The sequence below is a fragment of the Desmodus rotundus genome, chromosome 8 (genome assembly GCF_022682495.2).
Source record: "Desmodus rotundus isolate HL8 chromosome 8, HLdesRot8A.1, whole genome shotgun sequence".
Classification (NCBI taxonomy): domain Eukaryota; kingdom Metazoa; phylum Chordata; class Mammalia; order Chiroptera; family Phyllostomidae; genus Desmodus; species Desmodus rotundus.
The window spans coordinates 126,858,563-126,885,147 of NC_071394.1; the positions used below are offsets into that span (position 1 = coordinate 126,858,563).

Below are 26,585 nucleotides of genomic sequence, written 5' to 3' on the forward strand. Positions count from 1 at the left end.
TAGTGTTTATCCTTCCTTTTTTTAAACATTTTTTTAATTTAATGTTTTAAAAGATTTTATTTATTTATTTTTAGAGGGGAAGGGTGGGAGAAAGAGAGGGAGAGAAACATCAGTGTGTGGTTGCCTCTTACTCGCCCCCTACTGGGGACCCGGCCTGCAACCCAGGCCCATGCTGTGACTGGGAATCAAACCAGTGGCTCTCTGGTTCACCGGCCGGTGCTCAATGCACTGAGCCACACCAGCCAGGGCAGTGTTTGTCCTTACTTAGTGGGGTTCAGTTGTAATACCTGTTTTAAAGTCTTTGTCTAATAATTCCAACATCTGTATCATCATGGAGTTGCTGTCTTTGGTTGTCTTTTTCCTTATGAGATTTTCCCAGTTCTGAGATCAAGAAGTTTGAGGACATTACTCATTTTGTAATTGTCAGAGACTTACAGTTGATTTTGAAAGCGATAACCAGGGTGAATGCTTGGCTTTGGAGTTTTTCTGTGTGGGGGCCTCAGAGCACTATCATAGAACCCTGGCGATGTATCAGACGAGATAAAAAGGGGGGTATAGTTGAAATGGGTATTTTTACTTTACTGCTTAAGGTTCACACGGACCCAAAAACCGAATTAAAAATATATCCTTACTAAGCGTTGTGAAGTATTTGGAAGTGACAGCAAAAACTTTGTTTTAAGTACAGGCAGACAGATGCTGTGACCTTGGGTGGGCCACCTGTCCTCTTTGTAAACGTGGCTCTGAAGACAGCAGTATGGCAGGGTTAGCTTATATTCAAAGTTACCCTGTGAACTTTCGACTCACACTCAAGGCCGCTCGTAGTTTGGGAGCGTGAGGATTGATTTGTACTGAGGACCAGGAGAAGTCCATCTCCCATCTCAAGCTCCCCCTGCATCATAAACTCATGCGTGAGTACAGTGACTGGATGCAGTGGTCCTAACTATTGATGTCTCCCCTTTTTATAACCTCATAAATTATATGGGACTCCAGTGTAATGGTGCCTACGTAATGAGGTTGTTGGGAAGAGCAATTAAATACAACACCTGCCTGTCTTACAGACTGTATTTTTGTAACATGAAGTCACTCTAATGGAATGGATTAATTAAGAAGCACAATTTTAACTAGTCAGACTCCTGTCTGTGTTACAACACAATCAGATGACAGGTGGGAGACTAGCGGTGGGGGCAGGGAGCGCCCTGGTCCGCACTGCTGCTCTGGGTTGCCCATGGCTGTCAGGTGGGCGTGAATGTTGACACGTGTTTTTAAAGTTGCTTAGATTATTGCACGAGCACTGAATGGATATGAGGGCTTCGTATAAGGGCATTACGCAGGCAGTCCTTTGTAGATTAAGCCTTTTTGTTCACATTTTAGCAAAAAGTCTTGTTTCAGGTTTCTGTAAGCAAGAGGACTTGGGATTCCCACCCCACTCCCCCGCCCCATTTCTTAATTTTTTTTTTTTAGAAATTTGGCCTGGAGAATCCCATTAATAACCCCAGTCTCAGTTGGATGGTTTTAAAGACAAACTCTTACGGACTTTTTCAGGGACTTTATCAAGAAAAAGTTCACCTCTTACTACATCCCTTTCCCCTTCCTCTGCTTCAAAGCTCAAGTTAAATACACAGTCAAAAACTTTTCTCCTTTTCTGTCTTTAACAGGAGATGGCTGCTGCTTGTCTGGTTCTCTCCACCTGCCCCGTGTGAGCCCCTGTGCCTTCCTATCATTTTTATACCTTTGCCGGTATTGCAAAGGGGGCTATGACATTGCTGGTGTGAACTAGCTATCCAGTATATTCCTTTCCGTTCTGATTTGTACATGATTTATTACATCTCTGGGTCTGGAGAGTCTTAAAGCTTTCCAGAGTGTGTGTGCTTTAGCCTGAATTCTTGGTAGACAGAGCACTTATTTACACAGATGGTCAGGTATTTAGCAAACACATCTTACTGGGAATAAAAAGCAGGTGGGAACTAAAAGGATTTCTGTAGATGGGCAGAAGAAAACTCAAGCTGGAAGGGGCAAGACTTGGGTAACTGACAATAATCTAAAACTAAGGGATGGCTTCCAGATTATCTGAAAAATTGCATTCAGAACCCCTAGCTGTGAATGCCTTGCTATGGTAGTGCTTGATTTTAGTTCCGTTGTGTTTCAAGAGACCGTGTCTTAAGCACATTGTCACATCCTGATTCCTGCTGATTCCTGCTCCCACCCTTACACGTGCACAAGCCAACGATGCCTGATTCGTAACTAGGTAATGTGTGAGTGCGGGTTGGGTACCCAGTATGAAGGGGGAAAGGGAAGAGTTATGTTGCTAAATTAAGCTACAGGAAGGGGCGCTTTTAGGTAAAATAGTCAATGCAAAGACCCTGACGTTTTCTGGGTGCAAGAAGTGAAGGGATTGAGAAGTACAGATTGTTACAAAACGGTCACGGGGAGGTAAAGTACAGCATAGGGCATACAGTTACTAATGTAACAACTCCGTATGGCGTCAGGTGGACACGAGAAATATCAGAGGGAACACATGGTAAAGTACGCAATTATCTAACGCCTCTGTGGTACACCTGAAACTGATACAAAACAATATTGGATATAAGCTAATTGAAAAATGAAATTAAGTGACAGGAATAAAAAAAGACCCTGACATTTTCATCACAGAACTGCAGTGACACTAGCCGATTGCACACGGCCCAGACAGACAGACCAAGCACAGTGCGGAGCTCTGTCTCTGCCTGCCTTATCTTGCACACCTACACCCACTACCTGAAAAACTTGATGCTTGCTTAGAAATCTGATTCCAGGAGTAGAAGGAGACTGAAAAGCAGGAGTGACCTCAGAGTGGCTAGCTTCTGCCCCGAGATCATTATCTTTCCCGGAGAGCCCGAAAGTTTCCATTTTACTGTTGCACACTAGTCTGCAGTTGGGTTGCACTGAAGTAACTAAGTTTTCCCTTTTTAAGAATGCTGTCACCTTTGGGAAGGTTCATGTTCACACGTGACCTGAAATCATGCAGCAAGCCTGCTTTCTTAATAGCTTGATGAGAGAGCCATTCTCGGCGCTATGTCTGGGGCAAGGGAGAGTCTGTCGTGTTAGAACCTGGGAAGGCAGCCGAGTGTGCCGGAAAGGACGCTGGGCGAGGATGTAGAAATTGGGCTGTGACTCTGCCTCTGTTCGTTTTCACAGAGGTGGCCTTGGAAAAGCCACGTTATTAACAGCAGAATGTGTTGGAAACCAGGGTAGTGATCTTGGCTCTGATAATGTACCCTATGCTTGCAAGGTGGCTTAACCCACACAACATTGTGATGTAAGATTTAACCCATTTAACAGAAGAAGAGACTCTTGCAGTGGGTATTGACTGATGGAAGATCAATAGCTAGCTAGCAGTTGGAAAGGCCAGAACTCTAGCCCCTGTTTTTCTCTATTATCCATTATACCATGGCAACTTTGGGGTTTATTTATCAAGTCTAATATCTTTCTGTTATTTTAATTTATTTCTGTTTTTATCTTCCGTATATTTTCCTTAGGTTTATTGCTTGTCATCCTGAGTTGAGTGAGTGATTTATCTTTGGCCTTATGTATTAATGAAAATATTTAGGACTGTATGCATTGATTGGGGCAAAGAAGGAAGATAGTTAGTACTTTTTGCCGGGCGAAACTTCGCAGCTCTAGGATCTGGCCTCATTCCCCAACATCCTGGTTCTTAGAGCTTTTCAATTCTCCAATCTGTGCCAACATCCTTGTCAACTAATTTCATGAGCCAGTAAATACGTTCTCTTGTGAGTTTTTACTTGTACTGTCTTCAGGATACCTTACCTTTAGTTGCGTATTGAATGACATGAAAAACATTTTAGGTGCCTAAGTAATTACAGAGCTGTTTTCTTTTCCCTTGTCTCACATCTTCCTTATGTCCTCTTACTACTTCCATTTACGTGAGTTGCTCCACCACAGTAATTTGAAAGGCGTTTAATACATTTTTAATTCTACAGGTGGTTACATGTTTACATATTCCTAAACCCATATTTCCTTTTTCATCTACTTTAAGCAAAGTCTGAAATATCAGGAAGTGTTACCTTTTCTGATTTCTTTTTTTCTGTGGGTAACATAATTCTGCTGCCTGGACATTTGAAGGATTCTTTTCCTTTATATCTCTGAGAGTAAAAAGATTTTATTAAGCAATGTCTTGATGTTTTTCTACTTACAATAACTTTTGCTGGTACATAATGAATTCCTTTGATCTGTAAATTTAGGTATTCCTTCATTTATATTTTGTTAATCTCTATCTTTGAATAATATTGTTTCAAGTGTTTTTATTATTCAGATGTTTGTTCTGTGCCAGGCACTGTGCAGATCAGTGGGGGTAGAGAGGTGAGTGAAGCAGGCACGGTCCCTGTCGCCCTGCCCTTACACATTAGCGGGCCCGGGGTGGATGTGAGTGTTCTTCGTTCACACCACTGGTGGCCCTCCACACTGGGTGGCACGTTGTGCCTGTCACTTCCAGCTAAGATATGAGCCCCCCAAAAGAGCACGGTGACTTCATACTGTTGGACAGCCTGATTTATAGGGGGTATCAGTAAATAATGTTTGAGTAAATGGCTTGATACCACCTACAGTATTTTTCCAACTAGTGCTCAGTGTTAAAACTACCATATGTTTTTGGTCCATGATGTATAGCTCCTTTCTCACTTGCACTCGCACCTGTAGTTCCAGCACAGCTGTTTCTGAGAAATAGGAACAGTAATATTATTGAAAGGTGATGTTGATTTTACCCAGATTCTGGGTACTTGCAGATTTTATTCCCGCCACCTGGTGGCCACATCAGGATTACAGCACGACATAGTCTTGGCTTTTCCTTCCTGTGGCCAGTGTTTAAAATGTGTTGATAGTACCTGATTAATCTTAGTATTGTTCCCCATCTTAGTTATTTTTAAGGTTCTGCATGCTGTATGTTGGGATTAAGGTCAGAAACCATTCTGGCTCTGGGTGGTTTTTGTCCTTAGCCATGTATTTTTTACCTTAAGAACACCATACTAATGCTTACACTAACCAGTTTTAGATTTTAGTCTTGTCCTTACAGAGCAGTGTATTTATTGGCATAGCAGTAATTCTGCGGAAGAAATCTTAGTGTATATAAAAGATACTATTGACAGTAATGATTGATTCTAAAAGATTATTAAATTCCACTAAATTCAGAAGTGTTGAGTAACAAATGTTCCTGACATCTTACCCATTTGTTCAAAGGAGCGTTAGTTTCCAAAGAGGCATCAGAGCTTATTAACTTGGGAGGCGACTAAGAGTATATACGAGTCCTGAGACCAGAAAGTTTGTGAGGGACTTCTCTGGGCTGAGTGATCGGATTTGCAGACTTGCTTCTTCCATTTCCTGTTCACCATAGGGCTGTTTCTGTTTTTAAGGAATGGTAACCTGTTCTCTTTTCTGCTCTTTCAGGGAATAGAATGTGAGTATAAGTTGTGGGTGGCAATTCAGGAAGTTGTCTCTAGTGGTTCTTGAGTAAAGGTGGAACGCTGACCGTAGAGGGGAGAACTTTCTTCTAACTGAGCTGGCCCGAGGGGCTGTCCTAGGGTATGATGTGTTCCCATCACTGCAGGGTCCAGGCACAGATTAGACAAACTGAGAGTATTTTTAAAGAAAATAAATAGTTCAGGTAAGGGTCTGTCCTAAAGGGGATCTAATAACATAAGGCCCCTCGAAAGGACACCTAACATTAGGGCTGAAACCACTTTGGCTGCATGTGAGTTCTGACCCTAACAAATAGAGTGGAGTTCTTGTTAAATTCTTTCCTGTTGAATCTTTTTAAAAAATTTAAATGAATGACAGAAATGGACTTTACAGTTTTTCAAGTCTATATATCTAATTTTTTTTCCTTTCATATAAAATGTGGTGTATTTAATCAGCCTGATTACCTTTTTTTCTTGTGTTTTATTGCAGTTGGTCGCATTATGTTTCAGCTCTTCTCAGATATATGTCCAAAAACATGCAAAAACTTCCTTTGCCTATGCTCAGGTAAATGAATCATTAAACTATTGTCAATGAGAGCCCTGGCTGGTATGGCTCGGTGGATTGAGAGCTGGCCTGTGAACCAAAGGGTCGCTGGTTCGATTCCCAGTCAGGGCACATGCCTGGGTTTCGGGCTGGGTCCCCAGTGGGGGGCGGGGGAGGGGAGGTGAGAGACAACCACACATTGATGTTTCTCTCCCTCTCTCCTTCCCTCGCCCTCTCTCTGAAAATAAATAAATAAAATCTTTTTAAAAAATTATTTCCAATGAGAAGTCATGGCTTACAGTTTTTCCTTGCTTAACAGAGTAGATATTTCCCTTAAAAAGTAATGAGCTGTGAGCCCTGACTGATGTGATTCAGTGGGTTGGGCCTCATCCCACAAAGCCAAGGGTGGCTGGTTCAGTTCCTTGTCAGGGCACATACGTGGGTTGCAGGTTTGGTCCTCCTGGCACGTAGGAGAGGCAACTGATCAACGTTTTCTCTCAAATCGATGTTCTCCCCTCTCTCCCCCTCCCTTCTACCTTGCTCTAAAAATAATAAATAAAATCATTCAAACATGATGATTGTTTGGCTATGAGATGAGTTTAGCAAATAAAAAATATTGTTTTCACCTATGTGAAATCAGGGAAGCATTTTGTTTTTCAAAGGGAGGAGAGAAGAAAGAAATGGTCTTTAAAAATGAGAAATAAAGTACTATTGTGTGTAATGAAATCTCTCTATGTTGTAGTTTATAAAATAGCATTTTCAAAACTGATTTGGTACAGTTTTAAAAGTTTCAGTACTCTGTACAAATTTAGCAATCCAGATTTCACAAGAAATTTAGGATTAGAAGATAGAGGGGCAAAAGAGAATTAAGTTATTCTTTGTTATATAATATTGGATTGATATTTTTTTAAAGTATGAAAATGGAGAGGGAAACATCTGTAATGTTACCTTAGAAATAGCAAATTGAAACTTTAAAACCCCTACTTGGGGATCCACACACGCATATACAGTCTTTGCACCAACTCCCTGATCACATTCTTTTCTGGAATGGCAACAGTTTCTTACCTGTTTTTTCTCCTGTAGCATGTAGAGTCTGTACCACACAATTTAACCTTCTTTTTTTTTAAGATTCTCTCCTCGTTGTTTTTTTTTCCTTAAGATTTTATTTAGTCACATTTTTTTTAGAGAGAGAGGAAGAAAGGGAGAGAAACATCAATGTGCAAGAGAAATATGGATCTCTTGCCTCTCACATGCTCCCAACTGGGCACCTAGCCTGCATCCCAGGCATGTGCCCTGACAGGGAGTTGAACCGGTGACCTTTCTGTTCGCAGGGCAGTGCTCAATCCACTGAGCCACACCAGCTGGGGCTCAATTTAACATTTATATGCTGCTTTGTGTTATTTATTGGGGTGGGGGGTGTTTTAATTACTCACACTGTGTGTCTCTTGTATCTTGTACAGTGCCCAGCACACAGGAGTGATTTGACAAAGGAGTAATTGGATGGTACTTTCCATGGAAGGATGTTTTTGCAGCTAAACTTCCTTTCTTTTTTTCCCCTCTTTTTTCCAGGGGAGAAAGGCCTTGGGAAAACAACTGGGAAGAAGTTATGTTATAAAGGTTCTACATTCCATCGTGTGGTTAAAAACTTTATGATTCAGGGTGGGGACTTCAGTGAAGGTAGAGCTAAAAGTTTTACTCCTAATAGCTTCATCTCTCAGTTTCCAAAGTAGTCACTATTTGTAATTGTAAATATTGTCACTTACAGTATAATGCAAATATTAGGTGGCCATTGAGTAGTTGTTGGATGAATAACTGTTGTAGACCAAGAATGTATGAAAAAACAAAATGCCAAGATTTTTTTGTTGTTTTTATGCTATTTTAATGACATAAGTACTTGGTGAATTACCTTCTGATGAATGCCAAAGCACTGTTTGATTGCATTTATTTTTCTGGTGTGATTACTGTTTGAAATAAATGGATTATGGAGGTAATTATTTTAATAGTGTTTATTGTAATGGAATGAGGTTTGTTAGGATTTTGATTATGAAGCAATTACAAGGTATTATCTCCTACAGCAAATTCAAACCATAAAAAGTAATTTCTATGTACTAGGATGTTTCTAATTTTCATTATAGTTTAATTCAGCTTGTTATTTGCAGGTAATGGAAAAGGTGGAGAATCAATTTACGGTGGATATTTTAAAGGTAAGCCTTAATATTTTATGGTCTCTTGTTTCAGTTCTGATATTAAAGCAAATTTGATCATGTACTTTTAATGAGAACAGGTTTACTTATAGTTCACTTTTTGCATGAAACTAATGCTGCATGAAAATACTTTATTTGCATGAACTTGGGGATAAATCATATTGTAATATGTAACTTAATTGACAAGATTAATTAAGGCTAACGTTATGGTTAAACATGACTTTCAGCATGGAGGTTAGGCAACTATATACATGAAAACTCCTATCTTCCTGCCTAAAACTGTCAACATATTCTTTTGTTTATAGAGAATGTGGTCTTTTGCAAAATGAAAAGGTAAGAGAACGAAGCTCAGTAACACAAACTCCAATTCTGCTCCCTTGCACCCCCCCTAATAAATTCATGGACAGTCTGGGTCAGGCTGTGGCTGGATTTCAGTATTGCTTGGAGACTTGGAAAATTCTTTATACTACTTTATACATCTGTATCTTTTTTCTTTTCCCGATGGGTTATTAGTTCCACATCAGGGAAAAGAATCTAGTTGTGTCTTTTTTCTCCCTAAACCGAGCAGTGTCTTGAATAAAAGTTGGTATTTTTCTTCTCCAAGGTTTGTATATTTTCTTTTGTACGCTAGAACTCTATGATTGTGTATTACTCCTATAGTAGTAGCATTTGCATAAATCTAACTATTGCACTTGCCCCAAAAAGCCTTAGAAAAGTCAGTTGCAGAGATTTATAATGGGATCCAGTAGTGCTAGGTTTTAATGCCATGATAGCTTCAGTGTTATAATAGTCTTTTATATTTCTTTTGGGGGAAAGTGGATTACTACTCTTTTTCAGAAGCCTGTTCCCAAGGTAATCATTTTTTTAAAGTTTTCTATGTTTCTGTTTGTTCTAAAGAAAGATTTGTTTGTATGAATGTTAAAAGCAAATTTAAATTCTCAAGATATTTCTGCTGGCATTAAAATAATCTCTAAGTGATCTTTACGACAGTTTTTCCTCTGAAGCGGTAGGAAACAGCTCTCTAGCAGGTCCTGTTAGCACGCAGCTTTGCGATGGGAATGAGAGCCAGGGGGCCGCTTGCTGTGGCGGCTCCCTGTGGCAAACACCTGTGTACTTGAAAGTAGTATTCGCCATTTAAGTTGTTTTTGCAGGACTTTCTTCCTCAGCTAATTTTGGGATCCTTTCGACCAGAAGGAATCCACGTAATTTAATTCAGGCATGTCTCTACAACTTAATTTATGTAATTTTTTGATTTTTGCTCTCATAGTCTAGCTTCAGTTCAGCTAAGCACTAAATTTATCGTATAGAAATTAAACACGTAAGAGGATTATTAAGTTTCTCCCATGTATAGTACATCAGGCAGAATAATTTGGAGGAAATGAGCTTTACTAAATAGAGGGTTTTTTCCCTAAAATTTCTTTGCTAGTCTTCTCTGAAAGGTACAGTTTAAATATTTAGCCAAAGTATGTTACTACTAAAAGTGACTGTTCTAAGGCTGTTTGTATAAAGTATTAAATACTTGTTCTTTTCCTCAAGGCTTTAAGTAGTATTTTTTGGTCTTTTTATGCTTTTGTTAATTGATTAGTTAAAACTTTTTTTCTAAATATTCAGTCAAGTATCTGTACTGACCAGAAGAGGAATTTCATCCTTTGCTTTCTGTTTATTTCTGTGAACATTCACTTTAGAAGTGGCTTATAATTGGAGACTGACGAGTTTGTGTTTTCTTCAAACAGATGAAAACTTTATTCTCAAACATGACAGAGCGTTCCTTTTGTCAATGGCAAACCGAGGGAAACATACCAATGGTTCCCAGTTCTTCATGTGAGTAGGCATGATTCAGAGATGAGCTTTTAAACAGAGAAGCGCTGTTCATGGGAAAGGTGGTATAGTTAAGCCAAATTTAATGTAAGAATTCTGTGAACTTGGATTTTATTTTTAATTTCTGATGTTACAGTAACTGGTATGGTCAGGAACCAATTCTGTGTTCAGCATATATCCTGGATTTGAAGAATGGTGCTTAAAACACATAACTTTGAGGATGTACATTATTTTCAGAATAGGTTGTCAGCTTACAAAAAGACATTGGCTTTGACTCTTAACTAATTTGGGGGCTTAGTTTACCAAAGCTAGATTGAAACAGCAACTAATAGATGAACATTTAAGGGTACTAGATGTATCCTTGTATAGTTGCTTTTTCTCCTACTGCGTCTCTTTGAGCCAATTTGAGAGAGATGCCATTGTTTTCTGATATTGTATGGAAATAAGTGATTTACTGGAAAGCCGGTATTTTAAAAAACTCAAACCTTATGAGATCTCCATGCATAATTTGATTAACCCCATGTTACTGTCATTTCCACCAAAATGTATGAGATTATCGCTCAGGAAACTTCAGCATGCTAACGTTGCTCTTTAAAGAACAAACACCTTTGTAGATATGTGCGTGCACAACCCGAACCTCCCTACTTCTTTCTTGTCTGAAAGGCCTTTGGAATACTTCAGTTTTATTCTTAACTACCGCTGCTCCAAAGCCTGTTGTTATAGAATCCCCTGATGTAAAACATGAAGAATAACTGTCTAGCTTGAAGTTCCATCCTTTAGATGGTGAGCAAATTTCTACAGCTGTGCTGCATATATTGGAGAAATATTTTATTCATGGTTTATCAGAAAGTTTTATTGGGGGTCATCTTTCTAAATGGATGAGTATGAATGGCGCTTCCCTGTCTTTAAAGGAGTTCACATATAATAAATGTCACATTTTTAATGTGTCTGAAACACAGACGTCCAGTATGATCTGATAAAGTTCAGATAAGGGGCATTCTCTTCCTAAGAATGTCCTAAAAATGGAAAGCTGAGAGAAGATGGTGACATTTGGAGTTATACAGGGAAAAAGGAAGACCTTAAGCAAATAGTATTAGTTATTACACTTCTTTGTATTTTTCTGTTAACCTTCTTTGGGGCCAAAAACAAGTAGTGGGAAATATTTTGAAAAACTTCTTATATGCTAGTTAAATATGGAAGCCGTTTGCTCTTTGATTGAGTTTCCCCTTTTCCATTTTTAAGCTTATCTGAACTGCGTGTGTAAACTAACGAGTCATTGGTCAGGAAGCTACCATCTGAGGGCTCTAAAGTTTCTTTTAGGTTTCTTGTTTTGTATCAGCACATGTGAAATTTGACTTACCAGGTAGCAGCAGCTTCTTCCCATTGCTACTTACTGATTAGCTTGTTTATAAAGTGTTAGAGTTAAAACCGGTACACCTAGATGCACTAATTAAAACCCAGCATATGAGATTCTCCCTTCAAAACATTCAGAGTGTCTCGTTTCTGTGTTATCTAGTACTTAAGTCTTTCCTAGGAAGGTTCAGTGGCAAAACAAAATTAAGGCCATTACTTAATTTTGAATCAGACTGCTATTTTTGACAAGGAACGCCAAATGAAAATTTTAACTTTAGTGAATGAAGATTAAATGTTTTAAACTTGTTTTCATAATTAGCTGTAGATGGCATTAACGTCACTGTGAACCCGTATTTGGAAGAAAATTTTCTACTTGTAGTTGGAAATTTAATTCTGGAAGTGAGTTTCCAGTTAAAAGCAATCTTGGAAATAATAGAGTACTTTTGCACACTCAAAAAAGTCCTAATCTCTCTCTCTCTCTCTTTTTTTTTATGAATGTGCTTTTTAGTGCTGGCTAAAAGTACTAGTTCCCCCCAGGTTGTGGTGTAAAAATCAAACCAGCAGTCACGTTTCTAAACAAAACATCTCCTTGCTTTTGTGGAAAGGGTAGTAAAATGGAGATGGTTTTTTCCATAAGAGAAAAACCTTTGAAAATCCACGTTTTGCAGACCCTTTAGGAGTTGGAAGCAGTAAGAAAGTAAAACGCACTGCCTTCGGTTTGTGTGTGTGATCACAGATAATAGGTCTGAAAGCTGAGGTTTGGGGTTGGAGGTGGTCGCAGATCTGCCTGACGACTCCCCTGCCCTTCACCTTCTCACCACAGCTCTCTCCGTGGCATCTCGAGCGGTCGTTCTGGAAAAAGGCAGGGTGCTGTGAGCCTGGGTGGTGAAGTACCAAGAGCTGCCTTTTAGTTCCTGTTGACGAGCGTAACAAGGACTTTTAATCTAGTCTTGCAACATTGCATTTGTAGTTTATGTTCTAAGTCTGTTACTTGGCAATTCCTGAGGACTGAATTTAACATTATTAGTCTGGGTATTTTCAAAGTGTCCCTCGAGGATTCTTGTGCTTCGTGCAGTGGCTATGGTCTTCGTTACTCACTCACTGAAAACTTCCCCCTATGCTTACAGCATTGTTATTGCACGTAATTTTGCATATATTTCTTTCTTTGGGTGGAACAGTTATGTACAGGTGAAAATCAGGTTTTCTTCTGTGAAGCTATTTGTACTTTTTGCAGTAACTGCTTATGTGTAGTAGTGTATTAGTTACAGTGATTTTGTTTTAGGGGCCTAAATAGAAGAAAACTGATTCTTTTTGGAATAGTACTGCGCAAGAAACAGGAGAGAAGTGATGCACGGCACTACCCCCATGCATCGCTGAGGAAATAGTGGCTCGTGTTGAGGTGTTTTTGAAAGAATTCAGAGAATAGGGACCAAAGCTGTGACCAAATTAACTCAGTATGTAGTCATTTTGTCCTTTTTGTTATTTATGTTTTAAGCCAAAGATTCGGAAGAGGCACAATCAAAGCTACAGAATTACAAAATCTTAGAGTGGAAAGGACTTAGAGATCTAGTCCATTCTTTTCATTCTATAGACAATGCTAAATAAAGCAGAAAACACATATGAAGTCCAGGTTATGGAGAAATTTTACTCATAATCTAGAAAAAAATGGAAGCCAGGAAGAGAACACTGCACGCTGTAGACCACGAAACCCTATTGGCCACTGTCTGAGTTTACTTTAGTTAGGGTTAGGAGCTTCCAGCATTACTGGAAAATAAAATGACATGTCATACAATGCCTACCCCACTTTCAAAAGATAAAGTAAATATTTTAGGGCAAAAATGTGGACATAAAAAGATGAAAGTTTTGTAGGTTGATGCCAAGTTTCTGAAAATGTGGAGTGATTTTTATGCAAACATTGTCTTGCCTGGAGGAAATCATTGCTATCGCAGCGTTTTCCTTGGTCTGGGAGGTGTGGCAAGGAAGCCTTGGGCCCGCGGTGCCTAAATCGGCAGCAGCCGCAGCAGCCGCAGCAGCAGGCTCTTCTTCCGTGGCTGTCAGGACTCAGGCTTGTGGCCCTGGCCCTTGTCCCCTTTGTGCTTAGTCTGTGCAGGCCTTAAATCACAGCCACGGATAGACCCCGGAGCTTTGGAGAAGTATGTCAGTCAGTGGTCATGGTAATTACAAAAAGATAAGAAAACGAGGTAATACAAAAAAGTCAAACTTGAGTTTACTCAAAAAGTGTTTGCGTTGGAACAGCCCTAAGTAGGACTATGGGAGGAAAGCAAAGGAAGTTCTAGGGTATGTTCTGCCACTTAAGTAGAGTCTGACTCGAGAGTGCCCCCCATCTGAATGGGAGAGAAGTGCTGACCATTTCCGAGTAGGGGAGCCAAGGGGGTTGGGGGGTTGGTTTTAAGGGGTTTGTAAAGCCTCGTTGACATTTTGGATAGCAAAAGTAGATTTGAGAAGGAATGCTAGTAAGTAGTAATAACCGGAGAAATTCTAGCTTTTTCCTTCCATTTTTTTGGCTACTGCCTTCATTTCAAAATTTTTCATGAACAAAGATGTTCAGTAAAACTTAACCATAAGCCAAGTTCTCTGAATATCAAGTGTCATCCCTAATTCAGTCTTGGTGTTACTCAGAACTTACGTGATACATGCATCAGTGGAGGTTACGTTAACGTGAGTGCTGGATTTTTGAAAGCTCTTCTGTCGTGGTGACGTTTGGGACACACAAGTAGAGCGCTGTAAAGTGGCTGGGCTAGTTCCTGCTGCCCTTGCCTGGCCTGGTCACAGCGCAGTGTGTTGGTGCCTCCTCCGGTGTGATAGTTTAGTTTCGGGAGTTGGAAGGGAGACATCGCACATTAAAGGGTCCGTTAGGCAGAAGTAGGTTACTTTGTTTCCTTCTCCCATACTCTTATACACCTAAAGTCGCTTTTTTTTACATTCATTGAAACTTCACATTATTTGTTACATTTTGACAGTAATTCATGTAGCAATGCTCTTATAAGAAATTAAAGCTTGTTTTTAAGTATTTTAATATTTAATATGTCCAAAACCCACATAAATAATTTTGTCTTCCGTATATAATAAGGTTTTTGATCTGAGTAGTAATAGATACACTTAAAGTTCAAGTTAAAATTGGTCAGACAGTGCATGTTCTTTGAAAAATACATACATAATGGGGAAAATCAGAGAGTAGACAGGGAAAGAAAGCACCATCTGTGTCCAGGATTTGAGACCATACTCTTATACATGCATCTCTCTTGCCCTTTTCTCTTTTGAGAAGATTCTTAAAATTCTAGTTATGGCACTTTATTACTTCATTATGATTATTCTCAGTGACTTAACAGCCACAACACGTATATGTCAGTGAACAGTAACTAGAGTCCAAACACTTGCCTATGAACTTCCAGTAGTGGTCTGCTGTGGTGCGTGGCGGGCGAATGGTTTCAAGCGTGCGAGCACGCAAGGTCTTCAACGGAAGTGAAGCAGTAAAAAAGTTCCCTGAAACTGTGTTTGTTTTGAATTCTCCTAACTCAGTTTTTTCTGTTGGAATCTTTGCTTTCCGCTGGTATGGCCGGCTTTGGGCATTCAGGATTGACACATGCGCACCAGGGTACACTATTCTCTTTTTGAGAAAGGGGTTAGTTGACTTAGCCAGCTGTGAACTGAAAGGTAATGTTTCGTGAATAGGTATGAACACTCTAGTGTCACAGTATTAAGGACCTGGGCAGATGCCAACTTCAGCCACAATGCTTTTCTTGGGTGTAATTCATGTCTACATACATACCTGTGTGAAAGAAAATTTAGAGCCCTCCATTTTAAAAAGCTTTCTTGCTTTGCATAAAACTTGAAAATATTTAATTTCAAAGTTATATTGATATTAAAACATAGATTCAGTCTTGTCTTAAAAGTGTATTACAATTTATTTCTTGCCATTTTTGTGTAAAATTTACAGAAAGAGTGTTACACCGTGCGCTCCAAAGGTAATGTCTCATTACTCTAAGGCTCTCTCTTTTTCTTTCTTTGCCTTTGTCTCTTTAATCCTATTGTTATGTGCATTGAACGATTTTAAGAAAAACTCTGCTTGATCTGTATGGCAGCAATACATGTAAAACAAGCGTGTGTTACTGTCCACGGTTAACCCTGGGGAGTGTGTTTTAATTTCAGTGGCTTGTTTCTGCTAAGTTTCCACACATCTTTGGGGTGGGAGTGCTATGCTGTATATAATGGGTTTAGATGTCATTTTAGTACAGAACTATTAAATTCTGTGTTAGGCCAAAAGCTTCTTTGATAATGGTGTAAAAATGTGGATTGTGGGGGTAACAGTGACACTTTTCAATTTCTAGCATTTACGAGGTTTAAATGAACTCTTGCACATATACTGCGGTGGGCAAAAGTAGGTTTACCGTTGTGAGCACATGAAACACAGTTTATTCTTGTATTATTATTTATTAATAATTGTGGCATTTCTTAGTATTACTAACCTACTTTTGCCCACCCCTTTACCTTTAAAGCAGATTCAAAGGTTGGGGGAACCTGGAAAATCAATGTCTTAAGTGTCAGGAGAATATGAAAGTATTGAAAGCCTTTATCATTTGAAATTTTCTTTGAGGTTGTTTCTCCTTCAGCTGTGTTTTCACAAGTGTGAACTAATGACAGTCTCTGGCCTTAGGTCTTACCTTCCTGAGCACAGGCCATCACTGCACTGGACTCTGCAACTGCACAGCTTTGAAAGATCAGTGCAGTGGAGGGTTGCTGGGATGAGCTCTCGTTGTCCATTTTAATAGAACAGAACAGCTTGGACTGAGCATACCATTTCCCCTGCCCTTTTGCTACCCCGTACGGCCCCATCCCGTGTTCATCCACGTGGGAGTGCCAGCCCCGTGCCAGTGAGCCTACTTTACGTAGGGATTTCTGCTCCCGGAACGGAGGCGGAGGGTCCCAGAGGGCTTTCCTTCACTGAGGTCCTTCCAATGTTCTTGATGTGCAGTCTAGCCCAGTGGAGGTATAGGTCTGTATCGCTGCATCCCGAATTGCAGATGTGAATAATGGATTCACTACACCAGTTTAGGCACAGCGGGCCATCTGAAACTTGGCCTTGGAAGAGTGGTTCCTGTCTTCATTTGGTTTCCTCACTATCCCCGGAAAGGACCAAGTTCATTAGTCTTCAGTTTTCATTTGAATTAAAAACAAAAGTTCAGTCCGTCATAAAGGTAGCTATTCCATCCTCAAATTGAGTCTCAAGTACTATGTTCCTACACCATGCAGGTAGCTAGAATATTTTCATCTTACCTTTGGCTCCCAAGGCTTGCCATAAGGTGTTTTACAGCACTTGTCATTAGCCAGGGTGGCAAATTGAGTTGGGTTCTGTGTGTTTTAGAAAAATCTGTAGGCCTTCCCCAGCACCAGAAGATTGAGAATCATGAGAGAAAGGACCAAGGAAGGGAGACGAATAAATCCAACCACAGACCATCCCTTGTTTTCACTGCTGCACGTCGGAGACTGAGCCTTGACACTGCAGAGCATTTTTGCCTTTGCACTTTTTACCTCTTCGCGGCTTTCACACAGTGGAGTCAGTGTCTAGAGTGCGGACTGATTTCTTCCTCTCTTTGGTGTGCCTTGGTTAAGTTTTATAATTGTGGGGCATTTCCATCTAAAAGATACTGGCCGAGGTAGCTTCTGGATGCTAGTTTAATGATTTAAGCATTAGTGTCTCGCCAATTTGCTAGATTTTCTTTTTTCAAATTTTTATTTATTGATTTTAGAGAGAGAGGGGGAAGTAGAAAGAGAGAGATAAACATCAGTTTGTTGTTCCACTTATCTGTGCATTCATTGGTTGATTCTTATATGTGCCCTGACCAGGATCAAACCTGCAACCTTGGTGTATTGGGACAACGCTCCAACCAATGAGCTACCCGGCCAGGGTTCCCTCCCTCCCTCCCTTTCTCCCTCCCTTCCTTTCTTCCTTGTTTCTTCCCTTCCTTCCAACTCTGTTTATTCATTTTTATTATTACATTAGCTTTAATTACCATTTCTCAATCTTTTAAGGAAAACTTGAGATTAGTGGTTTTGAAACTCAAGATTCCCTTTAAAATTCTGGAGCTAATGTAGTGGTCTTACAGAACTGAATTTTCTTAGTATAAATGCTACAGTTCCTTGTAGAATAAAGATTTTTAGCATTGTTGTGATGAAGGTTAAATTGTATTTGGGAGCCTCTAGTACAATTTGACTGTTTTAACAGAGTTAAAGTAGGTTTCTGGTATATACTTCTGAGTCTAGATATATCTGCATTTGATTTTTTTTTTTCCTACTGCAATTCACAAGTGTGTGAAAATGCTATGGGAAAACCAGCTTGGGTTCCAAATATCTTAACGAAACATACGCCCTAGGCTTCTCCAGGGTGACTGTCTTCCATTTGTGACTGTGGAAGAAGCTGGTTGAGTGTTTTCTGGGCCGTGGAAGTTTGAAATGTCTATTGATGTTATCCATCATTATTTACGTTGCTGTTGGAAGTGCTGGCAGGTGGAAGGTTTGCTCCCTGTTGCATTTTCAGAGTTGCTGTGAGTGGTAGCAGATCTTCACCCTAGGGGAAGGAAGAGAGGCAGGAAGTTCTGGAAACAGAATTCCTGTGCCCTGGCTCCCATCTGCCTCCCTAAAAGATGCACACTGACTCAGTATGAGAAATAAGGAGAGAACGCTTGCTCGCTCCAGCGGCACGCATGCAATAGAATAGCACAATTAAGTGTGCAGAGCACATGCTGATCACACTTTTCTTTCCATGGGGCTAAGGATAGGTACTTTTTATTCCCGTTTACCTTGACAAATTTTGAGTTTGTTTCTTTTTGTTGTTATTTTGGAATTGAGAGTAACTTTAATTTTAATGTCTATGCTGTATATTTCAAACCTATTTCATATGTATGAATACACATATAACACTTATATTGGAGAAACAGATAATGGCTTTATAATTCATTATAATTTTGAGGGTGTTGTCAGTAAAATGGCTACTATTGCTGTTTTTAAGGTTTTCATGTAAAAATGTACATGTATATCATGTTTAACGTTTTCCCCTGTCTTTTTATCTTCACCTCTTTGTTTTCCACATGCTCTGTGTTAACCCCCTGCTCTGTTCTCCTGAACACCTGGTTTTTGCCGCCGTCCTTGTGTCGATGTTTGTTACACAGCACCACAAAGCCTGCTCCGCACCTGGATGGGTAAGAGTCCTGTTCTTACCACCTTGGGGAGGTGTTTGGGTGGCTGGTGCCAGACACTTTGGACCTGGGTAAACCCTCAAGGGGGCGCTCTTGATCTCTGGATTAACCTCATAGCCAGGCTCTTCCTTAAGGATCACTTGGTGCCATAATCCTGAGACTGCATGGCTTTCATGCCCCTGCAGGGGTCCTACCCAGGGCCCATGGACAGGCCCTTCAGCAGTGAGGGCCCCTGCAAGGACGGTTTCTGAGCAGCAAGTGCATTCTGACTGTCCGAGAACTCTTCACCATAAAGTAGTTAGGAGCCATTGTTTTAAAGGCAGAAAACCTAAGGCCCAGTTTGAGTAGTTGGTTTTTCCCCCTTTATGAAGCAGATCTCCAGTTCTAATTCCCTACCTGCATCAAACACTGCTTTTATTTTCAGGTCTACGTACATGTCATTTGTAACAATTGTCTTGATTACTGCTCGTGGCTTAATTATCAGCAAACCAGATCTTTCTTGAATTTGTATCGTGACAGGGTTCATGTTGTCTTTGGACTAGTGATTTCCGGTTTTGAAGTGATCGAGCAGATTGAGAACCTGAAAACTGATGCTGCAAGCAGACCGTATGCAGACGTGCGCGTTATCGACTGTGGGGTGCTTGCCACGAAATCCGCAAAGGATGGTAAGAGTTTGGGAGATAAAGAGAGCGAGGGTACAGGTAACTGGTGCTGAGGCTATAATTTAAAGATACCTCCTGGATTTCAGTGGTGCAAAAACTTCATAGGAGTGGTAGAGCAATAGCCCTGTTACCTCAATGTCACACCCTGTATCTGGCCCATCATAAGTCTTACCAAATGTTACCTCTTCCTGGCTTATTGCGATAGCCTCACAAGTGTTCTTTGCCCCAGTCCTTGCTCTACAGTCTTTTCTCAGCAGCAGCAGCCTCCTCATTGGTCTCCTTGCTTATACTTTCGGCCCTCTGCAGTCTACGCTTAACAGCCACCAGAGCGATCTTCTCCTGGGGCTCCCTTCCCAGTCAGCCAAAGCTAACATCTTTACAGTGACCTGTGAGGCTGCCCGGGGCTCTGCTGTTTCTGATTTCTTCCCCATCATTCATTGTCTTCCAGCCACGTCAACCTTGGCTACTCAGACATGCCAAGTACCCAGGGACTTTGTGCCAGCTCTGTCCTGTCTGGAACACTCTTCTTTCAGAAATCTGTCTGACCCCCAGTCAGATCCCTCATCCCCTTTACATCTCTGCTCAAATATTACCTTAAATTACCCCTGACTCTCCCTATTCTCTTTGTGCTTGCTTTTTTTTCGTTGTTGTTAGCACTTATTATTTATCATATTATGCAGGTATTTTCTTCCATGATTCCACTAGACTTCATGAAGGCAAGGGCTTTATTGCCTTACAGTCTCATCAGCTGATTGTATTATCAGCTTGAAAAAAAGTTTATTTAAATTGCGTTGTTAGTTTGCTATACATAAAGGATGTTTTATAACACTTCGTAATCACATTTTTTACTCTGAAAGGTAGACACTCCCGTACTAATATTTTTGTTAATGTTTCTTAAAAGTTTTTGAGAAAAAAAGGAAGAAACCAACTCATTCAGAAGAATCGGATTCCTCTTCCAACTCCTCTTCCTCTTCAGAATCATCTTCAGAAAGCGAAGTCGAACATGAGAGAAGCAGAAGAAGGAAGCATAAGAGGAGACCCAAAGTTAAACATTCTAAGAAGAGACGAAAGGAAGCAAGCAGTTCCGAAGAGCCACGGAGTAAACACGTAGTGAGCCCGAAAGGGTAGGTGCGAAGTCCTAGAATAGTCTCACCAAAAAACAAAATGAGAAAGCCTCTCTGGGATGGGGGAGTAAAGTGGGTATAATTCTGTAAACTTCGCATTGCTCCCTGTTATAAACAGGACAGCATTTTTTAATGTAAATCGAAATCTGGCAAATCTAAGTAGCATGGACATTTCATAACAAAGATTTAGTTGTTAAGTTGAAAATAATCCCTGAAACTCAAAAAAATTAGGACTCATCTGATGATTTTCAGAATTTTACTACTACGTATGGGTTGATATTTACATGTTCTCTTTGAGAAAACTGTATAAACCTTTTGAGTGAGACTTGTGAAGTATCAGTAGTGTTGCTACTTAACATCTAATTTTGTGTGCTTTTATTATGAAATGCAAACATTACACACCTTATTGGTGACTTGGTACGTCTCTCGCAGTCACTCTGAGAGAAGTGACGCCAATGGAAAAAGGTCAGTGGATTCAAATGCTAAGAGGGAAAAGCCGGTGGTGCGCCCAGAAGAGATACCCCCAGTGCCTGAGAACCGGTTTTTACTCAGAAGAGACATGCCTCTTGTCGCAGTCGAACCTGAACCGTAAGTAGGATGTTCCCTGTGTTTTCATTTCCGATCGATGATTTCATCAGCTCCTTGCAGTTCCACACTCATAACTGAGCATGACCCATACTCTGAGCACTTCGAAAGATAACTGCGGGAGATACCAGACTAAAGAAGGACACGCACCTGCCTTTCAGGATTCACGTTCTACGTGTAGGAAAGGGGACGGGCCCGCCGGTCAGGGGAGGTTCTTGCGGCAGGCCTGGGAAGACTGCAGTGCTAATCTGGGCTTTTCGTTAGAGGTGAAGTTTTAGATGTCAGAGCCAAGTCAGTTGAGCTCTCTGGAGCCAGCAGAGAAAGAAAACGTGTCCCAATTAGAATAGTGTAAAATCAACTGCACGGCGGTCGGTGACAGAACTTAGTGTCATAAATGTGTCACCGTCATTAACTTCCTTGGTGGTAATTTCTCTACTTTGGAAAAGCTAATTATAGCTTTAGATTTGGTCTGAAAAGATAGTACTGAAAGTATTTTGCATGTTAGATTCAAGTTTACAATTATTTAAAGAAGTATTATGTGAAAAAGGAACAGAAATACAATAATGATATTGCTGGTGTAATTGATAAATTCCCGGTGAAGAACAGTCAGATTAAAGGCTGAGAAGTCATGCAGGTGTTCCTGTTCACAACTAGGTGTCTACATAAAGTTATTATGTAGTTTATTAAATATTTTTAAGCCTGAGTCTCATTTTGTAAACGTCTTACAAAATAGGGTGCATGTTTGAATTAATAGCTTAAGATGCTGGTGTTTTCAGTTTTTTAAATTCTGACTTGTGAATAAATTTTAGTGAGACCCTTCCTTCTTAAAAGACAAGAAGCCAAGTTCATTGATCAAATCCATTGGCTTTCGGAAGGTAGGAGACTTGAAAGGTCAATTTCCGGGTCCTGTGACGGGGTTGGCAGACTACGGTCTGTGGACCAGATTTGGCCTACTGCCTGTTTTTTTGTGAAGGCTATGAGCTGAAAATGGGTTTTGTGTTTTTAAGTGTTTGTGGGGAAAAATCAAAGGAATCATAATATTTTGTGATATTGGAAATGATACGACATTCAGTGTTCATAAAGTTCTACTGGAAGATGGCCAAGTCATTTGTCCATGCTTTTCCTGGCCGCCTTCTGCACAGCAGCGGGACCTCGCAGCCGCAGCAAAGTCTGCGTGGGGGCTGTCGTGCTTTTCACTCTGCCTGGTGCCCTGCACAGCTCTCCAGTGCTGCAGGTGCTGCCCATAGAACCCATGAGGTGGACAGATGTTTTCAAAAACGAAACGTGTGACATTTCATTCCAGATCAGCATTACCAGACGAACCGCATTAACATCATCTGTTTTGATAGGAAGTACTGTGAACCCTCATTGAGTGAAATGTTATCACCCCAAAAAAGAATGTCAGTCCCCTCATTAATAGATGTGTATTACCGAAAATGAAACTCAGTTATTATATTTTAAATTTCGGTAATAAAATATTTGTGAAAATTTGGGGGTTTGTCTTGTTATATAAGTGCCTACATAACAGCCTTAATTTAATTACCCCTGTTTTCTGGTTTTGTTTAAAGTAGTTTATACCACTGTCTTGCATTTGGGTTGAATGTTGCTGATAAGTTTATTTGGTCATTACTCTTCTTTGGTCGCATCTCAGAAAGTTATTTTGTGCAGAATTATTTTAAATCACAGATGGCCGATAGTTGTGTCTTATAAAGTGAGCAGATTGATCTAGGTTATTCGGATCTTTGAGATTTTGACGAGTTGTTTGGGAGCTAGAATTCAGTGTGCTTCAAGAACTCAGCACATGCAAGGGTCAGAAACGGAGATGGGGAGCCACAGAGAGCTTGCTCCCTTACTGACGTACCTGCAGGTAAGCTCATTCTCACTTACAATTCACTGAGCAGAAGCTGAGTTCCACACTTGATTTAGTTCATTTATTCTTAGCCCCAGCTGCACTTGACAATAATTTAACAAGCTTTAAAAATACCAATTTCTGGGCCATATAGCAAGTCAAATCAGAATGTGGTGGAGAGGTGGAGGGTGAGGGCAGCATTGGGTCAGTATCTATAAAGTTCCATGTGCCCTGGCTGGCGTGACTCAGTGGATTGAGCACCAGCCTGTGAACCAAAGGGTCACTGGTTTGATTCCCAGTCAGGGCACATGCCTGGGTTGCGGGCCAGGTCCCCGGTGGGGGGCGCGTTAGAGGCAACCGCACATTGATGTTTCTCTCCCTCTTTCTCCCTCTCTCACCCTCTGTCTAAAAATAAATAAATAAAATATTTTTAAAATAATAAAAATAAAATAAAAGGTTCTATGTGGACAGTATGTCTTCCTGAACACCTGTAGGTAAGTCATTTGGTATTGAGTGCTTTTTTCCCTTCATGAGGAAAATGGGGCCAGCAGCTGCCTGCCAACACTACCTAGTTACCTCATTGTGAGAACCAAGTGATGCCGTGAGAATGAAGTGACTGGAAAAACTGCAGTGTAGTTTGTAGTTAGAGTGATCTGGGTCTAGATTCCTAGAGCCTTAGAAAACCCAGAGTCAAGTTTCATCTGTTTCTGTGGCCTTGGGCAAGATTTTTAACCACTGAATCATAAAATTCTTCAAAATGGAGATGTAATAGTATCTACCCCGTAGTGTTGTTATGAGAATTAAATGAGCTAATGCCTATAAAATGCTTATTAACAACAACAAACAATCTGAAAAGGAAATTAAGAAAGCAGTTCCATTTAAAATAATCTAAAAAAATAAAATACTTAGGAATAAATTTAATCAAAGGTGAAAGATTTGGGCAATGAAACTACAGAATATTGCTGAGAGAAATTAAGGACGGCCCTAAATGGAAAGACATTTCAGCTCGTAGATCGGAATATTATAAAGATGCCAAAATGAACTATGGATTTAGCACAATCCCTATAAAATGCTAACAACCTTTCTGTAGAAATGGAAAAGTCAAAACCCAAATTCATATGGTATTGCAGGGGACCCTAAATAGCCAAAATAACCTTGAAAAAGGAGGACAAAGTTGGGGGCCCCATACTTCCTGATTTCAGAACTTGCTGCAACGCTACAGTCATCAAACCAGTGTGGTACTGGCATTAAGAAGAGACATAGAGGCCAGTGGAGTGCCCATACCTCTGTGGCCAGTTGATGTTAGACAGGGGGGCCGAGTCCATTCAGTGGAGAAAACAGTCTTTTCAATAAATGGCACTGGGACAACTGGATTTCCACATGCAAAAGAATGAGGTTGGACCGCTACCTCACATCCTATACGTAAATTAACTCAAAATGGGTGAGCAGCCTAAATGTAAAGGTTAAAACCATAAAACTAGAAAAAGACAGGTAAATCTTCATGACCTTGGATTTGACAATGAATTCTTATATTGAAGATATTAAATGGCCAGTAAGCACATGGAAAGATGCTTCATGTCATTAGTTGTTAGGGAAATAACAAACCCACAGTGAGATAACCACTCTTCACGAGAATGGCTATAATTTAAAACAAACAAGCTAGGAATCCTCATTCATCACTGGTAGGAATGTAAAACGATGCAGCTGCTGTGGAAAACCATTTGGTGCTTCCTCAAAAAATTAAACATAGATTTACTACGCAACCCAGCAATTTCACCCCTAGGTATATACCCAAAAGAATGGAAGAGAGAGACTCACACAGACAACCGTATGCCAGAGTTCATTGCAACATCATTCACAATAGGAAAAAGGTGGAAATAAACCAAGTGTCCACCAACAGATGAGTGGATAAACAAAACTGTATGTACACACACACACACACACTCACACAGGGATGTTATTAGAAGTTACCAGAGGCAGAGGGAATGGTGCAGCAATGGAGAATTTGCACTTAAAGGGTAGAGTTTTGATTTGAGGTGATGAAAAAGCTTTGGAAAGGTGGTAGTGATGTTTGCACACCATTGCGAATGTAATCAATGCCACTGAATTGTACACTTAAAAGGAGCATTTCTATTCTATATGTACTTTATATATAAAATATAAGAACCCAGTAAAAAACATATTTAAAAATGCTCATTAACATAATGCCTGGCACATAGTAAGTACTCAGTAAAAGCTAGCCATTCTATTAATAAGAACATACAAAGCAAGCAGGTATGAATAAACTTCTCGTGCACAGAGAACTGTAGCCACCACAAAATCTGTACTCAAAACTGCCTGTAAGATGAGGCCGCAGGTTGGGAGCGTCGCAGGAGGGGCAGCTAATAGTAGAGAGATGGAGGCAAATGAACTATAAAAAATATAAAGTAAAAGAAAAACTGACTAAGAAGGCACAATTAGGCATGAGTCAGAGATAACTCAGGATTCCTTTAGAATATTACTGTTTTGACAAGAGACTTCTAAAAGAGGATTTTGTTTAAAAATAGTACTGTATTTAAAAAGATAAATACTAGTATGTATTTCTTCCCAGCTGGGTTACTTTTTTTTTTTTAAGTGTTGGCATTTGAAGGGTTAGAAAATTAGGTCATGTGGGGTGCCTCTTTCTACATAAGTGTTGGATCTAAATGAAGTGTTTTTGTGTTATAGGAGTATAAACTCTACATGCAAACATTGAGAAAACTGCCTACATTTGCTTATTTTTAATCTTCAATCACCTTTTCCAGGAAGATTCCTGACGCTACCCCCACTGTAAGTGATCAGAAACCATCTGTGTCAAAGTCTGGACGGAAGATTAAAGGAAGGGGCACAATTGTATGTTTGTTAAGACTTTTCTTTCTTTTTTCAAATTATGTAAGCGGTACACTTTTTACCTGCAGGCAAAATGCTAGCTTTGATTTTAGGTGTAATCCAAAATCTGTGCAAGGAGCTAGTTGTGTTCTCTATGATCACGGGAAGGAATTGCTGTTAGGTCAGAATTTACTGCCATGTGTGAACAGTTTAAGTGTGAAATGAACATGTGACACAGTCAGTGAGCATGTTGAGAAGTCTTAGTATGCTGAACACTCTAGGCTAATGAATGTAGCCATTCGGACCTCGAAGAGGAACTTTTCACGTGTGATGGCAGGTACATCTCAGCCCTTCCCCATTTCTTTCAGTTGCTTATGTTTGACATAACTTCACATCATCCTTTTGGTACTTCGGTCATTATCGCCTTTGAATGGGGTCTGAGATTGGGTCTCACACCTAACTCGGTTCTAGAGCAGACTGTACCTGAGAGGTATTTGAAAACCGTGATTCCCGTCTTTGTTTTGAAAGCGCTATCACACACCTCCAAGATCCAGGTCCTGTTCGGAGTCCGATGATGATGACAGCAGTGAGACGCCCCCTCACTGGAAAGAGGAGATGCAGAGACTGAGAGCCTACAGACCACCCAGTGGGGAGAAGTGGAGCAAAGGAGATAAGTAAGAGCTTCGAGTCTGCGCACACTCCGACGTCTGCTGTGTTTCGAGTGTTAGGGGGGTAGAGACCTGCTTTTGGACTTTTCACTAGAGATTTAAATTTAAAATGAGACAGTGACCAGAGAACGTATTTGGGAATACTTGGTGAGAACAGTGCTATTCTCAGGAGGCATTCTGTTTCCCCCTCACAAGACTATAACCCTGCTGAATCTCTTAAAGACTTCTTGTTGAACTTTAGAAACAATCAGGACTTGAAATTATGTAGCA

The 26,585-nt window shown here is 40.2% G+C and overlaps 1 protein-coding gene across 7 annotated transcripts in view; it reads left to right on the plus strand.

Annotated features, from left to right (window-relative positions):
- Positions 1-26,585, plus strand: part of NKTR (natural killer cell triggering receptor) — a 44,440-nt gene that overhangs the window by 5,058 nt on the left and 12,797 nt on the right. For 4 of the 7 annotated variants that reach the window (XM_045200112.3, XM_024565665.3, XM_024565667.4 and 1 more), the window contains exons 3-12: positions 5,938-6,012; positions 7,561-7,668; positions 8,151-8,195; positions 9,929-10,016; positions 18,554-18,583; positions 19,100-19,245; positions 20,144-20,366; positions 20,799-20,954; positions 25,584-25,671; positions 26,176-26,321. In XM_045200112.3, the coding sequence (XP_045056047.2) occupies positions 5,938-6,012; positions 7,561-7,668; positions 8,151-8,195; positions 9,929-10,016; positions 18,554-18,583; positions 19,100-19,245; positions 20,144-20,366; positions 20,799-20,954; positions 25,584-25,671; positions 26,176-26,321 (1,105 nt within the window). Of the gene's footprint in view, positions 1-5,937; positions 6,013-7,560; positions 7,669-8,150; positions 8,196-8,500; positions 10,017-15,334; positions 15,353-18,553; positions 18,584-19,099; positions 19,246-20,143; positions 20,367-20,798; positions 20,955-25,583; positions 25,672-26,175; positions 26,322-26,585 lie in introns of those variants that run through there. The other 3 variants (XM_024565668.3, XM_053929871.1, XM_045200113.2) reach the window with 3 other exon arrangements.